At 52.4% G+C, this 26,576-nt stretch overlaps 1 protein-coding gene across 1 annotated transcript; it reads left to right on the plus strand.

The window, feature by feature from the left end:
- Nucleotides 1–2,004: 2,004 nt before the first annotated feature.
- On the plus strand, nt 2,005–23,461 carry WNT9B (Wnt family member 9B). Its single transcript, XM_080678665.1, has 4 exons — nt 2,005–2,090; nt 20,833–21,089; nt 21,906–22,171; nt 22,934–23,461. Exons 1-4 carry the CDS (start codon nt 2,011–2,013, stop codon nt 23,405–23,407), a joined length of 1,077 nt encoding a protein of 358 aa, XP_080534791.1. The 5' UTR covers nt 2,005–2,010; the 3' UTR covers nt 23,408–23,461.
- The last annotated feature ends 3,115 nt before the right edge of the window (nt 23,462–26,576 follow it).

Raw genomic sequence — 26,576 nt, forward strand, 5'->3', positions numbered from 1 at the left:
CAGATGTCAACATGTAACTTTTATGAAATGTTGAAAATGTGTCACTTTGGGAGAATGTACTCCCCCTCACCCACCCCCTTCTCCAGGCACATGCATGCTTGTGCATGCTTGTGTGTATGGTATGTGCTTATGGGCGTGAGGACAGGATGGGGAGTTGGGGTAGCCCAAGCTGGACCTGCTCCCTCCTCACTGGCCCGCACTCAGTGTCCACTGGGTGTGGCTGGGGCTCCAGTCTGACTCACACTGGTGCTCCTCTGGGCTTCGTTGAGCCTGCTTCAAGGGCTTACCAGCTGTGAGCTGGAGCTGGCTCAGACTGTCTTGTAGAGCCGACTGTGCAATCTCCTCCTAACTCCAGAGATCAGGGGTGACACCGCATTGGTAGCTTGAACTCTTTCCAGCACAGAAATCGGCAAATGATACAAATCAGACACCCATTCACCCCCCAAAAGCATGTAAACACTTATCAGCACATCACCGGTGCTGCCTGCAGTTACAGCAACAACCAGATATTGAGTGGTAGCACCTGTTAGGCATTTGGCATCACTCTGATCTGCACAAAAATCCTGTGAGGTATTTGCCATTGGCCCCATTTCATATCTGGGGTTCATATTTACATGATTTGACTTCAGGTCTCTGCCCATCACACGGGGCTGTGCCCCTCAATAAATAGGGCCATGAAATTGGGTAGGGCTGGCAGAGTTGTTAAGAAAGATCTTCCACCAGCTAATCACTGCTCATTTGACAGGAAAACTGAACTCAGCGAGCCTCACTATTGAGGGACGGGTGGCTTCCTGTGCTAATACCACCTAACACCTAACACCACAGCTGCCATCTTCCACCAGTCTCCCCACCTGCAATCATGCAGTGCCCACCGCAAAGCCAAGGTCACTGTCACCGGATGTTGTACATGCATGGCAGATTTTTTTGGAAAGTTTACCTGCAGATCTTGGCATCCAGTGCAAGTTATAGTTTGTTGTGCTTGATTTGACCCAGTGTTCAAGACTCTCAAAAACATTTTAAATTTTGCTTAGGTTTCCCTCCTAGACTGGTACCAACTGCTCACCTGCGCTTCAGGAATTAGGATTAAACTTAAAAAAAAAAAAAAAAGAATAAGCAAGACAGAGTTTTGTGGTTCAGGCCTGGAGATGCCCATCCTATCTGAAGGAGGTTCTGGCATCTACACACTTTGGGAAGCAAGTCCCTCCCTGGCCTCCCACCCCCACCCTGGCTCTGCCTGCCCCCCTGACCAGAGAATCTGGATTTTTGTCCCGCGAACATCAGCAGCACTTTGTCAAACGCCCTCCGAGGCCCACTCTGTGCACCTCGCCTTTGACAGTCTCCCATTTAGAACGAGAGCTCCCTTTCCCCTGCTCCGCTTTGACTAAGGGACCCACCAGACGCCTTTTGCCCGGAAAGAGGGTCTCCCCATTACACGTGGACCCTGGAGGACAGCTCTGCTTCAGGACCCGGCCCTGCCCTCGGAGTCCCCGGCCCTTCCGCCAGGGGAGAGGACCCGACACCGCTTCTCCTCTACTCCAGGCTCCTCCCTCCTAGTCCGGCACCCCCATACCTCGGGGGAGAGAATCCAGCGCGTCCCACCACCCGCCCCAAGAGAGAAGCACAAGCTCCCTCATCCCCACCCAGTCCTCCCATCCTTGCCTCTCGATGACAGGGACTGAGGGGAGAGGGGGCGCTCCACGTTCCGCCACCGCGTCCCCGGGTGGGCAAGGCGTCAGGTGAGCTCTCACCTGGGGCGGGTGGGAGGGCGATATGGGGGCGGGGCGAGGGCGGGCCCGAGGCGGCGAACTCACCCGCGACGGGGCGGGACGAGGCCGGCGGCGCCAATGGGACGGGGGGCTCGTCGCCGGGGGGGTGGCCGTCAGCCCTCTCCTTCCCTCCACGCCCCCGCCCCGCCCCTCCCGGGTTTAAAGCCCCGCGGGCTGCTGGTGGCGGTGCTGCGAGCGTGGAGCGGCGCTAGGAGATGCGACTGGGCGCCGCGCCGCCGGCACCATGCGCCCCCCGCCCGCGCTGGCCCTGGCTGCGCTCTGCCTGCTGGCGCTGCCCGCCGCCGCCGCCGCCGCCTACTTCGGGTCAGTGTCCGCCGAACCCCTGGCCCGCGCCCCCGCCCTCCTGCCTACCCTTCCTCCGGCCACTGCAGGGCCAACTTTTCCGTCCCTCGGGCCCCGGCCCGGGCTGGATCTCGAACTCAGACCTCACTCCGGCCGCGCCCAGCCCCACCTCCCGGTGGGAGTTCGCGCCACGAACTGCGTCTCTAGCTACCTGGGCTCAGACCCCCATCGCACCTTCTAGAGTTCGACTCTTGGGTCCCCTTCGCAGGCGCTCTTCCCACCTTCCCTGTCCGAGACCTGGCCCAAGGTCCCGGAGTCCGCACGCTTCTCGGACCCTTGTCCCGTCCGCCCTGTCGCGCCCTGGCCCATCCCGTGCAGGTGTCTCTCGGCGCTCCGATGCCCGCTCGGATTCTCACTCGGTGCCCCGTGTCCCCGTCGTGGGCTCTGTCTAGCCACCGTCTTTGCCTCGGGCCCCCTCTCCACCCTCTGCCTTTGACCCGCGGAGCGGAGACCCAGAGGCTGGGTGGATGGGCGGGGGTGGGCTGTTGCGGAGGCCGGGGAGAGAATCGCGCGGGTCCCGAGGAACGGAGGAAACCGCGGGCGGGGAGGAGTGGAACTGTCAGCTGGGGAAATCCGACCAAAACTCAGACCTAGCGTCGGGTGAATTCTCCGGAGAAGGACGGGGAGCATGGGGCGGGACTGGGAGTGTTGGAAGCGCAAGTTTCAGGGCAATTAATTGTAGCTCCTTCTCCGACGCTGAATTGCAGGCACTTGGGGTGAGAGATGGGGTCGTGGGTGTGAAGGCACTTCCCTGACCTCCACCCAAAGCCTGCTCCAACCACGTACAGTCTGTTACTTTGACTCACGCCACTTTTTATGGTCTTCACTCCAAGGTGAGGTTTACAGTCTGACTAGAGGGAAGGCAAGGAAACACCAAACAAGTGACCTGCCAGAGACTGCTTTTAAGGGCCTTCCAGGGAGGGGCGAGTAAGGGTCTGAGATGCCCCTCACAGGCTGGAATAAGGACTGTGGGCTAATTTCCAGGTCATGACCTCTGGTTAAAGCACTCCTGGGCTGTGGGCAATGGCTTAAAAAAAAAAATAGATGGAAGGGGCGAGGGCTTGTCAGCTCAAACCCTAGCTCTGGGCTCAGCTGCTGCTGACGGGGGAAGACCACTCACTCCGTCTTTAGAGCTACAATGACCCCTTTTACAAAGAAGGGGATGAACTTGATACCACTAGACCCACTCCAAGAGCAGCGCACAAACATGTTTGTTTGTTTTTTCCTGATGATTTCAGGCTTGAAGTCACTGTTATTGCCTCAGCAGGAAGGATAGGTAGGGCACAGATTTGGGGTTCAGTTCCCAACTTTGCTACTTGCTAGCTGTGTGTTCTTGGCCAAATCACTTAATCTCTCTGTACCTTGGTTTCTCATCTGTAAAATGAGGATAATAGTTTCTATTTCATATGAAGATTATGTGAGTTAGTACATGTGAAGCAATCAGGACATGTCTAACACATAGTATATGCTCAGCTAATGCCGATGAGGAGAAGGAGGAGGAGAAGGAGGATATCCCCGCTCTGACAAGGGTTTCTGAGCCAAAATGGAGAGGAAGCCTGGACCATTCTGGCTGGTGTGGTAGGAAACAGAGGAGTTTGAAACAGGGCATGGGATTAGAGATTGAGGACTGAGCACGGCGGCAGCCTTGGAAATGAGGGGTGATGATTCGGGCTGGGTTAAGGGGGAGAGGGGTCCTGTGAGTATTGGAGCCCCCTCTTCCAGGTTGGGAGCCTAGCTGGGCAGAGCTGGCAAAGGACATGTAAGCCACCACCACCACGTCTGGGGAGCAGGACAAACCCTAAGAGAATAAGTTAAAATTGGGCCTCGTGCCGTTATGTGTTTGGTCTCAGAGAGCCTGAGTTCTCACTGGGGAAGCCCTGTTGCTCACCAGTCAGGCCAGGGTTCCCAGCTTCCCATCAGAATTTGCTCTCTGGGAGGAAGGTGTATCAGTCATCCACACTGTAGTAAGAATGTGAGGCAATGTGCTTCTCCCTTCTCCAGGTCATTTGCTTTTGAAGTCTCCTTTCTGATTATAAGATGAAGTGCTTTGGCATCTTGATGAAAGAAAATTCAAACATCAGGAGAGCCAGTGAAGCCAACCTTTTTGGGACCTTCAAAATCGTAGAATCATAGACTTCAGAGTTGGAAGTGACTCCCAAAGGATCTCTGGTCCAACTCCCTGCTTCAAGCAGGTCATTTCTTATTATCCCCAAATTTTTAGATGAAACAACCATCCTTCCCAAACCACAGTAAGCTGGCAGCTGCTGCTACTGCTGCTGCATGAACCTGGAGCCTAATTCTGTTGATGGTGATCTATAATAATAAAAGCATAATATACTAATTAGACCGGACAGCCCAACGACCTTCCGGACATCCTTCCAGACGACCTTCCGGACGAAGCCGGGGTTGCGAGGGAAGCCTGGGTCCCGGGTGCCAGAAGGAAGCCGGTGCCGGCAGCTGGGGGAAGGAAGGCCTTACTCTTGCACGAATTTCATGCATCGGGCCTCTAGTCAGAACATAATAACTAGTATCCCAGTTTACAAATAACTTCTCACACAGCTCTTCTCTCAGCTGATTCTCAGAGCCATTCCTGAGGAATATAGGATGGGCATAAATCGTGCCCCAAAGGAAACCAAGGGTCAGAAAGTTTCAACAACTCACCCAATGTCACACAGCGTATCAGTGGGAGAGGAAGAATAGAAGCCAGTCTGCGCTCTTTGACCTACAGCCTCCAGAGCTAATACTGAGCGGTCAGTCACCCAGGGAAGCAGCAGCCGCAAAGGAGGGTGTTTAGTTAACTCTGGCCAACTCTCTTGGCTGCAGTGGAATGGGTGAGACCACAGCATTCTCCCCTGTCCTCAATAATGGGACATGATGCATTGAGCCCTGCTGGTGTGTCAGGTGGACTCTCAAAGGATGGCATGTTGATGGTGGGATGGGAGATAGACCAGAAGTCAGGAAGCCCAGGTTTGCCCTATTTCTGGACCATTCTCTGTGTTGTCTGTGGTCAAGTCATTTGCTCCAGGATCCTTAGCACCTGGAGATATTAAGGTTTCCTAACAGGCTGGTCCTCACCTGGAGTCTAGGATTATTCAACGGCTCGTGTTTTGGCTCAGTTGGCTTGAGAATTCTGCAAGTATTAACTGATGTGATGTTTTATAAATGAACATGCATTGCATATGTGATGAGCTGCCCACATGACAGGCCCTGTCATCCAATCCAGTTATTAAGTCAGACCAATGGCTTTGTAACTAAAAATAGTTCCTCTGGATGCAACTTTTAAAATCATAGTTGACTTCCGTGGTTATTTTTAAATGTGTGACCTCTGTGCTTATTGGGTTTCTTTCCTCTCTGGAGATGGTACAGAGAAGTTTATGAAAAGCACAGCTAGACCTGAGTTAGAATCCAGATCATGCCTCTTGCTAGCTGTGTGACTTTAAGCAAATGTCTTAACTTTGCTGAGTTTGGGTGATGATAACACCCATCCTAAAGGCTGGTGTGAGGCTTCATTGAGCCAATGAATGAAAGGGCCTGCCAGGCTGCCAGGCGCATACTAAGTGCTCAGTACAGTGCTTAGTACTCTTGGTGGTTGCTGGGGCTCTAGCCATCTTCTTGGGTTGTGGAGATGTCATCATTGTGAAGAAGCAAAACACAACCTTAACTCCCCCCCCCCAAAAAAAAATCAACATTACATACAATAAAATGCACGTGTTCTAAGTGCACAGTTTGGGTTTTAACAAATGTCTGTCCCCATGTAACCACCACCACAATTACATTTCCTTCATCCCAAAGGATCCCCTGTGCTCCTTTGCAGTCCACCCTCCCCACCAGCCCCAAGCCACCACTTCTCTACTTTCTGTCATTATAGATTAGTCTTGCCCATTGTAGAAGTTCATATAAGTGGAATCATATGGTATAGTATAGCTTTTGCTGTATGAATTCTTTTGCTCAAAATAATGTCTTGAGATTCATCCATGTTGTTGCATATATCAGTAGCACATTCCTTTTTTTGCTGAGTAGTATTTTATTGTATGGCTGTTCCTCAATTTGTTTATTCATTCACCTGTTGATAGACATTTGGTTTTTTTCCAGTTTGGAACTATTCCAAATAAAGTTGCTATGTACATGTCTTTTTGTGGACATGTGTTTTTATTTCTCTTGGATAAATATCTAAGACCGGATTGTTAGATCACATGATATGTATATGTTTAACTTTATAAGAAACAGTCAAATAGTATTCCAGAGTGGTTGTACCGTTTCACACAGTAATGTGTGAGAATTTCAAGTATTCCATATTCTTGTCAGCTACTGTCAGTCTTAATTTTGGCCATTTTAGTGGGTGTGTATTGGTATCTTGCTGTGGTTTTAATTTGCATTTTTCCATTGATGAATGGTGTGTTGAATATTTTTTATGTGACTATTTGAATATCTATTTCATTGACTTATTTGGTTATTTTATTATTGAGTCGTAACAGTTTTTATTATTTTGGGTACAAGTCCTTTGTCAGCAAGTATTGGCAATATTTTACCCCTGTCTGTGGCTTGCCCTTTCATTTTCTTATTGGTATCTTAAGAAGAACAGAAGTTTTTAATTTTGATGAAGTGAAATTTTTCAACATGTTCTTGTATACAGAACATGTGCTTTTTTGGGGGGTCCTATCCAGGAAACCTCTGCCTCCCAGAGGTTGTGAAGATTTCCTCCTGTGTTTTTTTCTAGAAACTTTATAGGTTTAGCTTTTGCACTTAGGTCTATGATTCTTTTTTTTAGTTACTTTGTGTGTGTGTTGTGAGGTAAGGGTTGAAGTTCATTGTTTTTTCATGTGGATAGCCACTTGTTCCAGCACCATTTGTTAAAAAGATGATCCTTTCTCCATTGTCATCTTTGCTGCAAATTGATTGAGCCAATAGATGAGGGCCTATTTCTGGACTCTCTTTTCCGTTCCACTAATTTATATGCTTATCCTTATGCCAATACCACACAGCCTTGCTTACTGTAGCTGTTAAGTAAGTCTTGAAACCAAGGACGATAAATTCTCTTTTTTTCAAAATTGTTTTGGCTATTCTAGATTCTTTATATTTCCACATACATTTTAGTATAAACTTGTCAATATCTACAGAAAAGCCTGCTGGGATCTTGATTAGAATGGCAATGAATCTATAAATCAATTTATAGAAGATTGGCATTTAAACAATAGTGAGTCTACTGATTTATAAACAGGCCATCTCTCTCTATTTAGGGCTTTTAAAATTTCAGCAGTGTTTTGTAATTTTCAGTGTACAGGTCTTACAAATATTTTTAAAAATCCATTAAGTGTTTTAATATTTGAATAGTATTTATTTTTAATCAAAAAACATTTTTAGGAATTAATTGGGTACTGAGAAAAAACAGGGTTGAAGGGAAGAAAGGGTAAAATAAATTTTACTGCTTTGGGGTAGTGGATTGGAAGCCAAACATCACTGATAAGAATCACTGTGTTTAGGGAAGGAATTCAGCCAGGCTTGTTACCAACCCCCCTCCACGCCCCCAAGAGTTGGGCTCTAAAGTTGGGTTTAGGGTGAAACCAGCCTCCTCAGTGGATGGTGGTGAAGTTTCTGAGGCTGTGGAGTGGAAAAAGGAGGGGAGGGAAGAGGTCAGGGGGACTCCTGGAGTGGCATCTCCTAAGTAAGAGAGGTCCTGGTACCTTTAGGATTATGTGCTCAGGTAGATGTTGGACTCAAGAGGAAGTGGGCCAGGTACTCTGAGGGGACACCACCTCAGCATCAGCCTGAGTAGGATTGGAGGCAGCCCAAGGTCCTGGTCTTGGAGTCACACAAATTGAGTTCAAATCCTTCATTCAACTACTTACAAAAGTGTGGCTCAGGCAAGTCATTTAGCTATTCTGATCTCAGTTTTCCCATCTATAAAAATGGGTTAATCCTTACCTCAGGGGGTTGTTGTGAAGGTTAAATAAATGCATATAAAAGTGCTGAAATGCTATATATGTATAAGGAGTCTGAGAAATTTCATGATCTGTCTTAGAGCATCCAAGTTAAGGAGCAGCTTTAGTGACATTTGCTCCTTCCTCTCTTCATTTTTAGCCCATTGTATAATTGTATCCAGTCATTGTATAATTTGAATCCTTCTGTGTTCAGCACTTTATGTGCATGTCATCTCATTTAACCATTCTGACAGCCTAGGAGGTAGGTACTGATATAATTATCTTCATTTTCAGGTGGGTGGGGGAAAGTTCAGAGAGACCAAGTGCCTTGCCCAAAGCCATGCAGCTAGTGGCTGGGAGCACCAAGATTTAAATTCTACTCTTCAGAATCCGGAGCCAACCTAGTCATCCCTGCCTCATGCTCCTGTTGAGCCCCAGCTGAGGCCTGCCTCCCTCTGAGACCCAACCTTTCACCTTTCACTTGGCTTCTATCATAGGCATCTCTTGTACTTCCTCTCTCTCTCTATATATATATATATTTTTTTTTTCATGTTTTTATCAATTTTTAGAGATTGGGGGGGGGGGGCGGGAAATGTCATCAAGCAGCTGCTTCCTGCACACCCCCTGCCAGGGATTGAGCCCACAACCCCGGGCATGAGCCCCAACCGGGAATCGAACCAATGACCCCTTAGTTCCTGGGTTGACGCTCAACTGCTGAGCCACACCGGCGGGCTGTACTTCATGACTTCAACTCTTAATTTGTTACCCAATTCTTCATGTGCTCATGTCTCCAATTCATGCATAGCTCTCTTTAAGCCGAGGTCTTGGGGCCCTGCTGTGGTCTGAGTCCCCCCACAGGCCTTAGCTTTGTTCCTGGTCTGCAGTGAATGTCTGGGTGGACAGTCCCCTCTCACTTTCCCTGGTCCTTCCTCTCCCCCAGAACCCTCCTCTCTACCTCATCACATTTGTTCTTTCATCTTCTGCTCACAATTGGCTCTCTGGAGCACACGTTGCTTTGCCAGGATCTGGCCTGTATCTGGAAGGAGCTAGAAGCCAAGCAGAAAGTGGAGACTTGCCTGATCCGACACCAGAGTCAGCCCCCCTGGCCTACCATGGGAATCCAATGGCAGCCAGATGCGCTTGGGCCTAGGGCAGTGGCCTCAAGGCCAGACCCCTCACTGGAGAGATGAAGATGGGGGGAGGGGCGGGGGAAGTGGGGGGAGGTGAAGAGTCTTAAAGAGCAAGGAAATATTTAGACCCCCATGTTCAGTCAGCGCTGGAATTTCCAAAGAAACTGGTTTTAGGACAAGAGCAGAGAAGGTCTGCTTTCTTGACAGTTACAATCCCTTCGAGGCCAGATGCACCTCAGAATTGAAGACTTTTCAGATTTTAGAAAGGTAATATAATACATACATCATGTATAACCTGACATCCCTAGCAAGGTCTAGGCCAGCACCCCATCATCAGACACTTCATTTTTGCAGAGAAGCATCTACGTGTTGGGATAAATCAAGACTGTAAAGATTCTCACTTTGGTTCAGGTCAAGTCTCTGCCATGTGAGTTCCTCACAACTGTACAAACACTCGGCAGTTTTCAGAGCTGTCTGGAGTTCGGAATTGTGGATAAAGGCTTGTGAACCTATGGCAAACTTTCAGCACGTGTCACCACCAGAGGCTGTGCCAGCTGAGTGTTAAAGAAAGACTTGGGCCAAGTTCTTGGCTGGTCCTCACTTGGTATCAAAGGGAGGCTCTGGCTGCCCTGAGCACAGTTTGTCCCCACAGGGGCTCAGAGGGCTGGAGGACTCAGCGTCTGACTGACCACAGCCAGGTGGCCCTGAGTGCTGGCACCGGGGAGAGCACGCACAAGTGATTACGCCATGCCCTCCCAGAGTCTACCAGGTTGGCCTTGGGAGCCAGACAGCAGGAAGGCCAGGAAGTAGGGTTGGGAGAGGCGGAGGGAGAGCCTAGAGCTACACTCTAGGGGTTGGACATCTGAGGGATTTATGCAGCCAGCAGGAGTCTGAGGAACACTTGCTTAGAATGGAAGATCTGGGCTGGGGACAGGAGGACCTCAGGAGAAAAGAAACTATGATCTCTGCCAAGGAGCGTACAGGCTACTTGGAGAGACTGTACGGCCCTGAGGAGGGAGAAAAGAGTGCCAACCCCACAAAACTAATGCTACTATATCTGCAAAATTGGAAGACGGGGAAGGGGATGGGTTAAGTGGGATGGAGCTGACAAGTAAGGAGTTCTTCCTGGAAGAGATGGACAAGCATCATAGCATGTTAGAGCTGGACGGGCCCTCTGTGTCCCTTTTCTCATTCTCTGCACTGCTGGAAAAGGCAGTGGCTATAAAAGGGTACAGGGGCCCTAGCTGGTTGGCTCAGTGGATAGATCATAAGCCTGTGGACTGAAGGGTCCCAGGTTCGATTCTGGACAAGGGCACGATCCTAGTAGGGAGTATGCAGAAGGCAGCCGATCAACCATTCTCTCTCATCATTGATGTTTCTATCTCTCTCTCCCTCTCCTTTCCTCTCTGAAATCAATAGTATGTATGTATATATATTTATGTACATATATTTAAAATAGATAGATAGATAGATAGATAGATAGATAGATAGATAGATAGATAGGTACAGGGGATCCATGAGGGGTTTTGGACTGAAAGGCATCCTAGGTAGGAGGTACAGCATGAAGAAAGGCATGGAGGTTGGACTGAGAGCCACGGCTGGAGAGCAAGGAGGAGACTGGTCTGGCCTGAGGAGAGGCGCCTTCTGCTACAGCCCGAGCTCACTGTGAGTCCAGCATGGTCCAAGGTGGGAAGTTATTCTGGTCCTGCTCTGGAGGACCCCAATCTGTTCCTGAGGGAGCACCCCCTTGGGCTGTCCTGGAGCACTCTGGCCCTCCCTAGGCATGTTCAGGGAGTGACTTCTTGACCAGGTTAGGAGGTTCCTGCTATTTCTGGAGCTGAGAGGAGGGGTGTGGGCCATCCCTGGGACCTGCGGGAGGACAAATGGGGAACAGCATGGGACGTCTCTGCCTCGAGCATCTGCAAATAATGGAACTGTCCTTGTCACAGAGTGAGCACACATGAGACAATCCCTAGGGGCCTGGCGCTTCCAGGACCCACAGCCCAGCCTGAGCCTGCCTGGCCATGGGGAAAAGGATGACCACTCAAGAGCATGCCATACTAGTTATGGTTGGTTGGTCAACTTACCATGATTCACAAGTTGGCCATAGCTGCCCAGTCCAGGAGCCAGCATCCCGTGGTTGGGGCAGAGCTGAATGGGGGTGTTGCTTGCCATGAGGAGATACAGCCTCAGCAACTGCTCGCCTTTCTCTGCAGTCCCCACTCCATGCCTCCTACTCTGCTCCTCCCCTGGGTCAAGGTTGGGTTGGGCCTCTGAACCAAAGAACCTTGGGAAGCTTGTCTTTAGGGCTACTGGCCTCCCTTTTCTCTGCTCCCCCCACTCCTTGCCCCAGGCTCCCAGTTTCTCTCTTCACAATCCCAGATGCTCTCCTCTGACCATTTTTCTACCTAGCAAAGTATGTGCTCCGGCACTAGTATTACATCACACTCTCATACTGTAGTATGAACAAGCAGGCTGCTTCTCTAAAGTCAGAAGCTCTATTTCTGACTTTGGGCTGAAAAGAGAGCGTTAGACCAGGGGAAAGTAGCCTTTTAAACAAAGGAACCTTCTCTCCCTTTGGCTGCTCGGGGCCAGAGGAGTCCTGACCACGTTTCCTTCCCTTCAAACCTTCCTGTCTTGTATTCCTATCATCCTGGGCATTGGCTGTGGTGGTGTCTGATTTTGATTACCTGAAGCTTTACATTGAAACTGAACGCGGAAACCACCAGACGGCTTGATAGAAACAGTTAGTCCTAGCCCTGCCACGAACTCAGTGGGTCACCTGGGACAATAAGTCTTACATGGATTCCTCAGGCACCAGATAGTTCACAGCAGATACTTGGCAAACTTCTTGCCCTCCTCCCAGCCCCAGAAGCCTCTGAGATACCTCCCAGGAGCCATCATGGTAAAATCTTGGGACCGGGTGATCTTGCAGGGTTTATTCAGCCCTAAGATATAATAATTCAAATGGTGTACATTTGGACCCAGCCAGGGACCTGGGGGAGACGTAGAGGCGAGGGATTCCCCTGCACAGGAGTCACTTTGGGGACCCTCCATGCCACCCGATCCATGCATGTGATGGGCGAAGGCTTCCTCTCCTCAGCTTCAGCCTGAGCCTGAGTGGGGCGGGAGGAAACGGCGAGGGAGGGAGGGGGAAGCATTTCCTTTCCAGATGTTGCACTTGTTACGCTGTGAATACTGGAGATTGTTGAGATGCAAAGCGTGTTTGCTGTGTGGGCTGCTTGCTGCCCACTTAGCTCATGAGCACATCTCCCCGATGCCATCCTCAGCGGGCAGCCCCATCTGCGGAAACAGGAAGCAGAGCTGTTCTTGGAGAGACAAAGCCCACAGCTGGGACAGGCTCTTTCTCTCTAAGCCAGGGATTGGGCGGGGGCGGGAGAGGGGGGAGAGCAGAGGGTTATGGGGGGAGGTTCTGGTGGGCTCCTGGGGGGAGGTGGTAATGAGATGCAATCCTCAAGGTGGCTTCTGAGGTTGAGAGCTGGGGAGCAAAGAAAGGCTGGACCAGGAGGGGCTGGGGGACCCAGACAGAAAGTAGTGAATGTCCTTGTTTATTTCAGTCTCCTGTGGGTAAACTTGGCATGAAGCTGACGCTCAATAAAATCCTCCACCTCAATTTCAAATGAGTGAGTGAGTGAAAGGAGGGAGTGGAGTGAAGCTAGGAAATGTAGCTGCCGAATTTGCCAGGCTGCTCATTAAGGACTTCCTCCTGGCGGAGGCGTGAGGTGGCGCTGACTCCAGGAGAGGGGGCAGGAGTCTGAGGATGGAGGGAAGGATGTGCTGCTCAGGACATCTGATGGCAGGAAGAGGGGAGAGAAGCCTGGGGCGGGTGTTGAGGGGCCCCCTCTCTGAAGGACCGTTTGCTCGGAACCATGGATGCTCTCTTCCTGGGCTAGTCACTGCCCTCACTAACTCTCCCCTGCTGGGAAGAGGTGGGTAGTGGAGAGCTAGCATGGATGGGGGTAACAAGTTGGTGAGAGAGAGAGAGAGAGAGAGAGAGAGAGAGAGAGAGAGAGAGAGAGAGAGAGAGAAGGGGTTCAATGAGGGCTGGGAAAGGTGGGCTGAGATGTTTGAAATGAAAGCACAAAAGGAGCACTTACCATGTAAATGGCCCTGCAGCGGAAGCCTGTTATCGGAGCATCTAATGGGGTTTGTAGGGCCAAGACCAATGCTCCAGGCAGGGCAAGGCTTTCCTGGTTCCCAGGCAGCTGCCTGCAGTTGGCATGGGCCCTGGTGCCAGGCACAGCTCCTGGCCCCTCCAGCTAAGGGTCCAGACATGCTGGCATGACCTGGTACCCTGGAAACCACCAGCCTTGTCCTGTGCCAACCCCCACTTACCCACCACATCCTGGGGGTGGCCTCCTCTGGACCCATCAGACCTCTCAAGCAGAAAAAAGTGTGGAGTGGGGGCGGGGGGTAGAAAAGCAGAGCCTGGGGCCCCTCAGGTGATGGAAAGTGTTCTCCACCTGCCAGATCTGGGAGCTTCCTCCTGCCTCCTCCCCGCCCCACACCTCCCACTACAGGCAGGACGGAGACTGGCCAAGGTCAGGTTCTCACCCAGATGATTTGGGTCCCTGAGCAGCTACTGATTGTTCCTCGGGGAGCTGGGCTGTTTCAAAACTTTCTTCTCCTTCCCCTGCCCCTTGGGGCCTTGGGAGAGTCTGGGGTACTCTTGCATTCAGCCATGTTTTCTCTAGACTGTGAGCTCCTTGAAGGCAGGAGGGGGTCCCGGCACCCAGCACAGTGCCCGGCACATAGTAGGTACTTAAGAAGGACACTTACCTGGAGCTTATTACGTGCCAGGCAGTGTTCTAAGAGTTTACACATGTGAACTCATTTTACCCTCAGGACAGCCCTGTGAAGTAGGCACTGAGACCTGCATTTTGCAGAGGAGACACAGAGAGGTGGAGTCCCTTTCCAAGGTGGCACGACTAGTAAGAGGTGGAGGTGGGATTTGAACTCAAGCAATCTGGCCCCAGTCATGCTCCCCACTCGTCACCGTGTACCTCTTAGATGGAATGGCTCAGGGGGCGAGTGGATGTCCTCAAGATCACCAGCGAGTGAGGGCAGACCTGGGACCCAACTACCCAGATCAGAACTGCCTTGGGGACCTGAGGTCCTTGGGTCCCCACACTCCAGCAGGTGATGGGTGATTGTTTCAGGATGAACCCCACTTCTTGTCAGGGGTTTGATGGCTCCTGAGTCCTGGCTGATGGTAAACCAAAGCAGTCTACCGGGAAGCCTTGCCCAAAGCCTGGAGACCCTTCTTTTGCTTACTTCAAGGTCATCCCAGATAGAGCTGCTTTAGCCAAAACTGTGGATGACCTTGGGGAATGTGAAAGGAGGCAGAGGTGTCAATGGCCAGGAGTGGACAGAAGAGATATCTGGGTTGGGGAGTGGGGCGGGGGGGTGAATGTGAGATGGAGTCCTGAGGGGCACCCTTGTCTTTTCCCACTCTATGGGGAGATGAGGTGGCCAGGGAAGTGTCTGGGGATGGTCTGGGGTCAAAGCCAGATGCATCTCATTGTATGGGAATGGTGGTTTCTTGTCTTATTATTAACCTAAGGGTCATAGGCCAAGGGGGCAGGGGCCAGGGGGCAGAGGATATAGGCTGGGGCCAAAGAAGGGAGGAGAATGGAGATGGTCACATGGGGTTGTTACTTTCCTAATGGGAGAAGAGAGTCTGGAAATCAGCCTGTGGAAGCTGGACTGGATGCAGGAATGGGGGAGACCAGCTGGGCCAACGCAGGTGCAACCAATGAGGTCCCACGTGTCTCAGGAACATGAGTCAGGCAGGGAAGCCTGGGAGCTCGTCCCTCAGCCCAGAAGAGCAATAAGCAAATTTGCAAATTCTTCCTCCTCTGCTCTTTGGTTCAGAACGCTGGCCACTTGTTTGGCTGATAGACTGACCTCACCAAGGAGCAGTGTCTTTATTAGAACCCCCAAATTTGTCTGGATTTATTAGATTAACGAAGGTCACTTGATCTTCTCCAGTTTACTCCCATGGGGCTCAACTAATATGTGGGCAGGTGAGATTTTTGCAGAGGGGCCTGGTGTGTGGGGTTCTCAGGCCTGGGGTACCAGAGAATGTGGTTTCTTTAAGGGAAGAGGATGCTGTCCACTGACCTGGAACAGACTGGAACCTGCACCACCTAGAATTCTTCCAAGGTCCAGGAAGAAGGCTTCTCTAGCGGATGCCCTGGGATGGGCACGTGGAGAAGAGCTCACAAGCACCGTTTAAGGAAATGCCTTCAGGCATTTTCTAAATTTGATGTCAGGGCCCTGTTTCTTCAAAGGAAATATGATCTCAAACCACAACATGGAAAACAAATAGGGGATAACTGGGTCCTGGAAGGGCTCCCAGCTGTTCTCCTCCTAGGCCCTGAGGGGCAGTGCCAGGGAGCCTTCTCTGAGGGCAGCCCTGGGCAGCCCAAGGCCCAATGTGGCCTGAGGTCCCTGTGCGGTTGGCTGCCTTTCCCGACCATTAATCGCTACTTAGTGTCATTACCGCTAATAAAATTAACCGACTTTATACTGGACTCCTGGGGCCATCAATCACAGGGTCTATTACATGAAATTAAAAAAAAAACAAAAACAAACAAAAAAAAACATGTGCCTGTGGATGGGGAAAGGGTGCCGAGCCTGGCTCACAGGTGCAGCCTAGGGCACGCTGGTACTCCACAGCTGTCATAAGGACCTGATCAGGGGCAGCAGGCACCCATGGTTAGACAAACCAACTCGAAGGCTTGACACTGTACTACAGGTAGGAGTGTCTCAAGCAAGAACACAGCTGACCTCAGGAAGACCCTGCTCCCCAAATTCTCCCACTCTCTTGATGCATTGATTCATTCTCTCTTTAGACCAACTTCTTTTTTTAAAAAAAAAATCACCTGAGTTACAGATCCAGTCACCAAAAAAGAGAGAGAAAGCAACTGTATGCTCTCTTAATTCAAATTCCAAATTCCCAGAGAAAGGACTGATTGGCCCAGCTTGGGTCATGTGATCCTCATTGGTTCAATCAACAGGCCAGAGCAGCAAGGCAGCCAACCCATGCAGAGGGCCACCAGGGTAAAGGACTATTGTGAACTAGTAGAACCATTTCACAGAGAGCCTCTGGGAAGGGTAAGGTGAGCTCTAATCCTAATCCCCACCTTGCTGCTGATCTGCTGGGCAACTTGGCCCAGTCACTGCCTCTTCAGGTGTCTACATAGTAATTTAAAGGGCTTAGTAATAAGCACTCATAAAGTGGTAAATATATCATCTCATATAACATAATATACCTGTAATGATACAACAATAATAGCTATTATTCTTTTTTTTTAATAAATCTTTATTCAGATTATTACAATTGTTTCTCCTTTTTCCCCCCATAGCTCCCCTCCACCTGGTTCCCACCCCACCTTCTGCCCTTACCTCCCCCACACTGTCCTCATCCATAGGTGTACGATTTTTGTCCAATCTCTTCCTGAACCCCCCCATACCCCTTTCCCCCTGAGAATTATCATTCCACTCCCTTTCTATGCCCCTGATTCTATTATATTCACCAGATTATTCTGTTCCTCCGGTTTTTAATTCACTTGATTTTTAGGTTCACTTGTTGATAGATATGTATTTGTTGTTCATAATTTTTATCTTTACTTTTTTCTTCTTCCTCTTCTTAAAGAATACCTTTCAGTATTTCATATAATACTGGTTTGGTGGTGATGAACTCCTTTAGCTTTTTCTTATCTGTGAAGCTCTTTATCTGCCCTTCAATTCTGAATGATAGCTTTGCTGGGTAGAGTAATCTTGGTTGTAGGTTCTTGCTATTCATCACTTTGAAAATTTCTTGCCACTCCCGTCTGGCCTGCATAGTTTCTGTTGAGAAATCAGCTGACAATCGTATGGGTGCTCCCTTGTAGGTAATTAACTGTTTTTCTCTTGCTGCTTTTAATATTCTCTCTTTGTCTTTTGCTCTTGGCATTTTAATTATGATGTGTCTTGGTGTGGTCCTCTTTGGATTCCTTTTGTTTGGGGTTCTGTGCGCTTCCTGGACTTGTAAGTCTATTTCTTTCACCAGGTGGGGGAAGTTTTCGGTCATTATTTCTTCAAATAGGTTTTCAGTATCTTGCTCTCTCTCTTCTTCTGGCACCCCCATAATTCTGATGTTGGTACGCTTGAAGTTGTCCCAGAGTCTTCTTACACTATCTTCAACTTTTTGGATTTTTTTTTTTTGCTTTTTGCTTTTTCGGTTGAGTGTTTTTTGCTTTTTTGTATTTCAATTCTTTGACTTGATTCTTGTGTTCCTCTAGTCTGTTTTGGGGTCTCTGTATAATATTTTTTATTTCAGTCAGTGTATGTTTGATTTCTAGTTGGTCCTTTTTCATATCTTCGAGGGTCTCGTTATATTTATCGGCCTTTTCTAGGATATTCTTGAAAAGCCTTATAACCGTGGTTTTGAATTCTATATCCAGTCGTTTGTTTTCCTCCATTTCTTTCGTTTGTGATCTGATTCTTTGATGCCGCATTTTCACTGCTTCCCTGAGTTGGTAGGGTAGATTTGTGTGCTAGGTTTCCTATATGGCCCAGTGGCTCGGCCTCCCCAGTTAACCTGAGGTGGACACTCTTGGTGCACCCCTTTGTGGACTGTGTGTACAGCCTTGTTGTAATTAAGTCTTGATTGTTGTTGGTATCACTGGGAGGAATTGACCTCCAGGCCAGTTGGCTGTAAGGATCAGCTGTGTCTATGCTGGGAGAAGTTCGGTGCTGGAGACAGCCTTATAGGATTAGACTTGCCAAATTGCAATAGGCTCTGTGCTCAGCTTGGATGGGGTGGAGTCTCAGGGCGGAGCAGACAGTCTCTGTTTCCCGTCAGCCTTGCCCTTGCACGCACGCGCGCGCCTTCAGACCTCTGCCTTCCCCAGCTCCCGAGTCTCCACCCGAGAGTCCAGACTCCCCCCACAAGAGCGTGGGTCCCCAGGGGCTCGCCTGGAACCGGGGGTTCAGTGCAGTCAGAACTGGGGCTCAGTGCAGTCAGGAGCCTCCGACTCCCTTCCACTAGGGAAAGCCTGTGGCAACCTCCGCAGCCTTTGTGTGCACTGGCACACACGTGCCTTCAGACCTCTGCCTTCCCCAGCTCCCGAGTCTCCGCCCGAGAGTCCAGACTCCCCCCGTAAGAGCGTGGGTCCCCAGGGGCTCGCCCGGAACTGGGGTTCAGTGCAGTCAGAACTGGGGTTCAGTGCGGTCGGGGGCTTCCTTACCCCTTCCGCCAGAGAAAGTCAGCCAGGCTCTCAGCCGCCCTTCCTCTCTGCGTGCACAAAGACCCTTTGCCGTACCTCCAATTCTCTGTGAGCTTTTCTCTTTCCTTCTAGTTGTAGAATTTTCACTCAGCCAGCTTTCCTGTGGTTCTAGATGGTGTCCGTTCTGTCTTTTAGTTGTAGTTTTGAACTTGTTGTGCGAGGCAGCAGTTTAGGTACTTACCTATGCCGCCATCTTGGTTTCTCCCAATAGCTATTATTCTTAAAATGGCATTTGAGACAGGCCTTGAAGGACGTGCAACACTGTTGATCAAAATCCCTATCACTCCCTGCTTGTTCTGCCATCTGTCAATCAGCTGCTATAAGGAAAGTACCAATTTCTGAAACATAGGAACTGCACAGGCAGACACTGTCCCTGGTGTGGGGAGGACATTTGAGGGGCTGCATGGCTGCTGCTCCTTTGCTCCTGGCAGCCCCCCAGTGGCTCTCCACCCTGGAAGCCAGTCAGGGTGGGGCCCCCTCAGCTGGAGTTGACATCGGGTTCTGCTGTGGACCAGCCACGGGTCAAGCTCCAAGGGTTTCCTGCCAGGCTGCAGGGAGGGGTTTGGGTGTAGACCTGGTGGACTGGAAATTTACCCATTTGCCCCCAGATTAATGATTAACGGGTCCCTGCCCTCACCGTGTCTGGGAGGGGAACCCAGGGCCAGGCTGGGCCAGGAGGAGCCTGATAGCATCTGTCTCTGCTCGGAGGTTTCAGAGATATGCTCCATGCTGGGTTGGCTGCACCTGATGGATTTGGAATCTACAGGCACTTTCTGGGGGAACCTGGGGCCTGGCCAGGACCGGCACCCACCCAGACAGGGAGGGCATGGCATCTGGCCAGGTGTCCTGGCTGGGGCAGGTGGCTTTAAACAGGAAAACTGTGCCCTTGTGTCCACGGGACTTGGGCCTTTCTGACCCCTTAGGGCTTGGCCAGGACTTGCCCTGGAGCAGGAATGACCAGTGCCATGTTCAAGCAGGAGCTTTAAAAGCCACCATGTGGTTCTACCTTTGCTCTTTTACCTTGACCATGAGGCTAACATGCTCCAGAAAGGGGCTACGTCCTCCAGCCTGCGTCTGGGATGATATATTTTCCAGGGTATGGGACAGTGAATTTTTGAACTAGTAGAACCATTTCACAGAGAGCCTCTGGGGAGGGTAAGGTGAGCTCTAATCCTAGTCTCCACCTTGCTGCTGATCTGCTGAGCGACTCGGGCCCGTCACTGCCTCTTCAAAAAGCCTTTGTTTCCTTATCTGGACAAAGGGAAGACTCTGCCCAAGCTAGACAGTCAAGCATCTTGCAAGAGGAAAGGGTTTTGAGAAACTCTCGCATGTCCCAGGCACTGTGGTTGGTACTTTCCATGTAATCCCCCCAGCACCCTCAGGAGGTAGAGAGGGTCACTGTTCCCACTTTCCGGAGGAGAAAACCAAGGCTTTAAGGTTATACAGCTAGGAAGTGGCAGACAGGCTTAGAACTTGGCAGCCGGATTCCAGAACCCACGAACTTCAGATATTGTATAACAAGAAGTCGGGGGCTGATGGCCTGATGGAACTTCAGCTCCTTCACCTTCACTCATCCATCTGTCAGTCTGTCCATCCACCCACCAATCCATCCTCCCTTCCCTCCCCGCCCTCCTTCTTTCTTTCCTTCCACCCATTCTTCCATCCACATGAATATTCCCCAAGCATTTCTTTTAACAGGCACGGAGTGGCCAGATGGTTGAAGATCTATCTGGGAACAAGTTAGGTTGGCGTGGGATTACTTGGGTGGTGACATGTGTAAGGGAGAAAGGGCCATCGGGGAGAATGGCCGGGTGTCTGCTCACTGTGTACAGCACTCGGCCTCCCCCCTCTCCCCACTTTGGAATGAATGTGGCTCTCCCCTCTGAACAGCAGCCAATGCTACATGAAGTATTTCCCAGACGTCCCTGATTATTGAAGCTGCCCAGGGATGTGGTAAATATACAGATTCCCCAAGCCCCACTCCAGACCAACAGAAGTAGAATTGCTAAGTGTGAATCCTGGAAATCTGTGTTTTTAAGCACCCTGGGTGATTGTTCTGATTGGGCAAGTTTGGGAAATTGGGTGGGTAAGAAGAGCAGAGACTTTGGCATCTAGAAAACACGCTTGGGATCCTGTCCTGGCCCATGTTAGAAGCACCTTGGTTTCCTACTCTGCAAAAAGGGAATATAACCCCATGGGGCTGGCCTCCCTCCCAGAAATAATGAACCCCTCCAAGAAGGCCCCCTTCCCCTGACCTGCCCATGTCCTCAAGACTTGTCATCTTTAGTTCTCTCCCCCCAACTCTGTTGTCCCATTGGGACTCCCAAGGGTCACAGGTCTCCCTTCTCGCCCTCTCTAGCCTGACTGGACGGGAGGTCCTGACGCCCTTCCCAGGGCTGGGCACCGCGGTGGCACCAGCTCAGGGTGGGGCCCACCTGAAGCAGTGTGACCTGCTGAAGCTGTCCCGCCGGCAGAAGCAGCTCTGTCGGCGAGAACCTGGCCTGGCTGAGACCCTGCAGGATGCTGCCCACCTCAGCCTGCTCGAGTGCCAGTTCCAATTTAGGCACGAGCGCTGGAATTGCAGCCTGGAGGGGAGGACGGGCCTGCTCAAGAGAGGTAGGGAGGAGGGCAGAGAGGAGGAGGGCTGGGAGGAGGAGGGCTGGGGGCAGGAGGGCTGGGAGGAGGAGGGCTGGGAGGAGGAGGGCTGGGAGGAGGAGGGCTGGGAGGAGGAGGGCTGGGGGCAGGAGGGCTGGGGGCAGGAGGGCTGGGAGGAGGAGGGCTGGGGGCAGGAGGGCTGGGAGGAGGAGGGCTGGAAGGAGGAGGGCTGGGAGGAGGAGGGCTGGGAGGAGGAGAGCAGGAGGGCTGGGAGGAGGAGGGCTGGGAGGAGGAGGGCTGGGGCCAGGAGGGCTGGGAGGAGGGCTGGGGGCAGGAGGGCTGGGGGCAGGAGGGCTGGGGCCAGGAGGGCTGGGAGAAGGAGGGCTGGGAGGAGGAGGACTCGGGGTGGGGGGAGTATGCCCTTCCCACACCCCTGGCCCCTGTGCTCAGGCCACACTGCCCTTGCGAATCCAGCACAGTCCTGAGGGAGCAGAGTCCTGGATTAATGAGGCCTGTTAATGAGGGCATGTGTCAGAGGATCAGGGGCTTCAGAAGTGGTTTAGTCCAACTTGTTCACACATGGACGTGGAGTCAGGAGCAGTGGTTCAGTCCCAACTGTGTCCCTCACCAGGTGCCTAAGTCACTTCTCTTTGCATCTCAGTGTTTGCACCTGTTCCCCTGCCCTGCCGCCTGGGGAACCTGGGCTTATACCCCCAGTGAAATGGAAAGTCCCATCTTAAACAGCACCTCGCAGCCTGAGCCGATGGGCAGGTGGCAGGGCGGCCGCCGAGCTGTGTCCTCAGGTTCACACACCCCTCATCCTGCTCACCGGCCCAGGTTTCAAGGAGACGGCCTTCCTGTACTCGGTGTCCTCGGCCGCCCTCACCCACACTCTGGCGCGGGCCTGCAGCGCCGGGCGCATGGAGCGCTGCACCTGCGACGACTCTCCGGGCCTGGAGAGCAGGCAGGCCTGGCAGTGGGGCGTGTGTGGCGACAACCTCAAGTACAGCACCAAGTTCCTGAGCAACTTCCTGGGGCCCAAGAGAGGAAGCAAAGACCTGCGGGCACGGGCAGACGCCCACAACACCAACGTGGGCATCAAGGTGAGCGCGCTCCTGGTGGCCCCGAGCCCTTCCAGCCAGGGCGCCAGGTCTGTAGGAGGTCCCTCCACATCTGCCCCCCAGCACACACACAGCCGTCCCAGGATGAACCTCTTTCTTTCAACCAACATTTCTTGGGCAATGACTTCGGATCGTGACCGGGAAACAGGGAAGGGTCCTGGGGGTCAGCGGCGCTGGGCAGCGGGTGGGGACCAGGGTGGGGACAGGCCACGGTGAGGCAGGAACATGTTTGGAAAGAGGTCTCCATTCCAAGGACTAGCCTTCCTGGAGGTCTTAGAAGCCAACATAGTTAGAAAGCTCTGATCTGGTGCATCCCCCACTCCTCCTCCAATTTCACACATGGGCAGAGGAGGAGGCCCAGACGAGGGAAGGAACTTGGCTGAGGTCACACAGTAGCAGGAGGACTAGAGGGTAAAAGGTGTCTAGGTCTACGGGATGAGCGGCTGGGAGAGGCGGGCCTCCAACGCTTTAGGAAGCCGAGTTCTGCGCCCTCATCACTGCGTTGTGCAAACCACGGCTGCTGTATTCCGTTGTGCACGCTGTCCATGCCACAGGGACTCCGGCCCGGGGAAGGGTGCAGCCCACACTGCTCTCACCACGGCATGCGCGTTGGCATAGGACTGCTTCTGCCCAGGGGAAGAGAAGCCTTGGGCTAGTTTGCACAAAGATGCCACCCGGCTAACTTTCCCATCTTCCTGGCACCCTGGGCCTCTGACCCCGCCTCCATTCTGCCTCTCCTCGCAGGCCGTCAAGAGTGGCCTCAGGACCACTTGTAAGTGCCACGGCGTGTCGGGCTCCTGTGCCGTGCGCACCTGCTGGAAGCAGCTCTCCCCGTTCCGGGAGACGGGCCAGATGCTAAAGCTGCGCTACGACTCAGCGGTCAAGGTGTCCAGTGCCACCAACGAGGCCTTGGGCCGCCTGGAGCTGTGGGCACCTGCCAGGCTGGACAGTCCGACCAAGGGCCTGGCCCCCCGGCCCGGGGACCTGGTCTACATGGAGGACTCACCCAGCTTCTGCCGGCCCAGCAAGTACTCCCCTGGCACGGCAGGCAGAGTGTGCTCCCGGGAAGCCAGCTGCAGCAGCCTGTGCTGTGGGAGGGGCTATGACACCCAGAGCCGCCTGGTGGCCTTCTCCTGCCACTGCCAGGTGCAGTGGTGCTGCTACGTGGAGTGCCAGCAGTGCGTGCAGGAGGAGCTCGTGTACACCTGCAAGCACTAGGTCTGTACCCAGTGTGCCAGCCGGGCACTGCCAGGACCTCCCTCAGTGCCCAGCACCCAGCTGTCCAGCTGGCCCCTCGGGGCAGATACACCTGCACGCATGCTGCGCTCATCGATGTGCATGCCAGGCACACGTACTCCTCTCACCTTCGCGCCTGGCAGCCTCCCCCTCCCTCAACACTCGGCCATGAGAGGTGCAGGCTCTACCCTGAACCCGAGGGTCCCCAGTCTTTTTTGAGGACTTGGAGCAGGAAGGCAGAGTGGGAAAGATGTGGAAGGAAATGAGAGAGACCAGGAGGAGGGCAGGCCCGAGGTTTCAGAGGGGACGGAAGAAATCCCCTGCCGTCTCCGTTCCTAGGATAAGTGGCCTAGCGCCGGGAAGATGCAGGGAATTGAGCTCTGGGTGAAGAAGGCACCGGGAGGCAGTGTCAGCTGGAAGCCAAGGCTGGAGCCTGGCTGGGATGGGTCAGTCCCTCCCAGGGGCCCTGCTCAGGTCGCAGTGAGCCCAGGAGCCACAAACCATCACCACCTAGAGATGAGGGGCAAGGCCAGGGGGTGGGAGCAGTAGGTTTGGAGAAAAGGAAGCTTTCTGGGCTTGAGTGGACCAAGTCAGAGACATGTCCTGGACTCTGTGTCCTTGGTTATGTTTTTAAAATCTGCCTGTGCTGAGGCCTCTTTCTTGTCTTGAGAGCTGTTACCCAAGCCCACCCAGCCCTGCTCAGCAAGAGCACCCGGGGATGCAAGACCCAGAGGTAGCGCCGTCCCCGGGGGCTCAGATGGTGCATCGAGGTTGCACAGGGAGACAGTGAACCCTCCGTGTTTTCTCTGGGACACAGAACCTTTAGTCCCCGCCCAGGAGAGGGTTACAGCCCCCTGGAGCCAGGCAGGGATGTGGTGCCAGGCAAGCTCAGTGTCTCAGCTTCCCCTGGAGCTGGCTCTGGTCCCCATGGCTGGGGTCCCCCTATGCTGTGAGGCCCCCACACAGTTGACATTTGTGATACAGAAGAGTTGGCTTATGTGTCCTGATTCTGGTTACATTTCTACTCTAACATCTACTTATCTACTTAAGGTTTTTGCCCTGGGGAGGTATAAGGACATGAAAGTCTTTGCTAAGCCTGGTTTCTTGGGGGGCCCCTTTATTTACTAATGGGCCCTCTACCTAAAAAACAGAAGTAACTGCTGATTTCCTCCAATCCTGTGGACATTTTCAGTGATACCTACCAAGGCCTTGTGAGGGAGGAGGAGAGAGAGACTGGTACACTCACACACACACACGCACACACACACGCACACACACGCATGCACACGCGCATGCCCCTTGGACCTGCCAGGCTGAGGGTTCTCACTTAGCAGCACACACCCCTCTGGTTCAGGACCAAGATCTCACAGGGATCACTTTGCTGGAGGCTGTGCTTCCCCAGAGCAGGGCTCAGTGCCAGCCGGGAGGAAGTGACCTCCTCTGGGATGCCCTTGGCCACTCTGCTGGCCCGGCCGCGCCCTCTGTCAGCTTCCTTTCTCCCTGAACCCAGAGTTGCTGACCCTCCACTGAAACAGGAAACTTCAGAGTCAGCTGAATGCTCAGAAACTCCATGTGAGCCCCAGGAAGAAGCCCCGGGGTGAGACCTCAGAGGGTGAGATGGCGCTGCCTCTCGAATGGCTCAGGCAGCCTGCAGGATACTGGAAGGATCTCTGGCCGCAGAGGCTCTGATGAGACCCCTTTCTGGACTGACCACTCACCCAAGCAGCTGGCCCACACCTGGCAGAAAGAGCAAACAGGAGAGAAGGCTGGTTTTCTCGTTTCTTCCACACTCCCCCTGCCTGGAGACTCTGCCAGCCCCATCCGTCTTGCTCCTCTGAGACCCAACTCTGCCCCCACGCTGGCTCAGCCCGAGGCCTGCAGCGGCAGGAAGAGGAGCATGATCCACTAACATGCCATCTGCACCCCAACTCCAGGGCCAGCAGTGTCGGGGGTGCAGGAGGATAAAGGGCAGACTCTGAGGGACCAAGGCCATGGCGGGCCACCAACACAGACAACCCAGGCCCAGGGCCTGGATGCAGGATCTGAGGGCCCCTCAGCCTATGGGGTCATCTCTCTCCAGCCCTTTCTTCTCTTTTATTGCTCCCACCCTTTCTCTTCCAGTTGCCCCCAAAGGTCCACCTCAGTCCTGCTGGGACCCTGGGGACCGGTTACCACTGACCCCTCATTCTATATAGCTTTAAGGGAATCACTCACAGGGTATTTGTTGTCTACCTCACATATATAGATTTTAGGGCAAAAAGAGAATAATTTATATAGCTAAGATATATGAGAAAATATTTATGTTATTTATATAGTTTCTATATTCTATGGGCAGCACCTGTGGCATGACTCCCCCCCGCCCTCCCACCGCCCCCCCCCCCGCCCCCCGCCGAAGCCCTTCTGCATGAGCCCTATTGGCTTGATCCGGATCCTCCTTGCGAAGTCTGGAACTTCTCTGCTCTTCTGGTCCCAGGCCCCTCTTCGGCTCTGGCAACACTGTCTTGCTCATAATAATAATGACAACAAGGATGACCACACCTTGAATTTGTAAAGCACTTTCAATCTTCAGAAACACTTTTGCCCCCATAATCTCACCTGCTTTCCCCATTATCCCTGTGAGGTCGGTGGGACCATGTCACTGTGCCCATTATACAGATGTGGCCCAGGATGGGAAGGCTGTGCTCAAAGTCACACTGAAGAGGGCCCGTCTATGAATATTGACCGAACTTCTCTTGGGCCAGGCACTATGCGGGCTGACTTATCCTGAGCCTGGGAGTCCCAAAGCCTGGATACACCCTGAGCCCAAGGACCCAGGGCTTCCCTGATGGGTGACATGGGCCATTTGGAACAGGACAGCACTTCAGCATTTTTCCAAATGGATTCCTGTGTCTTGGGGGCTGGGACTGCCCAAGAAGGCTGGAGAGACAAGGACCCTGTGGGGGTCACTCCAGGGGCGCCACCATCGGAGCCCCCTCCTCCTGCCCAGGCCGCCCAAGAGGGTTGGGCGACATCGCAGGTCTCCTCCCAGCCACAGATGGGTTTGTTTGCTTTTATTTGTGTTTTTATTTAAAAAATGAATTGTTTCCCATTGCATTTCTGGCTTCTCCTGTAAAATCAGCTGCACCGGTAGACTGGGCCTGCAGTGCCACCT

Source organism: Plecotus auritus (assembly GCF_963455305.1).
Source record: "Plecotus auritus genome assembly, chromosome: 7".
Lineage (NCBI taxonomy): Eukaryota > Metazoa > Chordata > Mammalia > Chiroptera > Vespertilionidae > Plecotus > Plecotus auritus.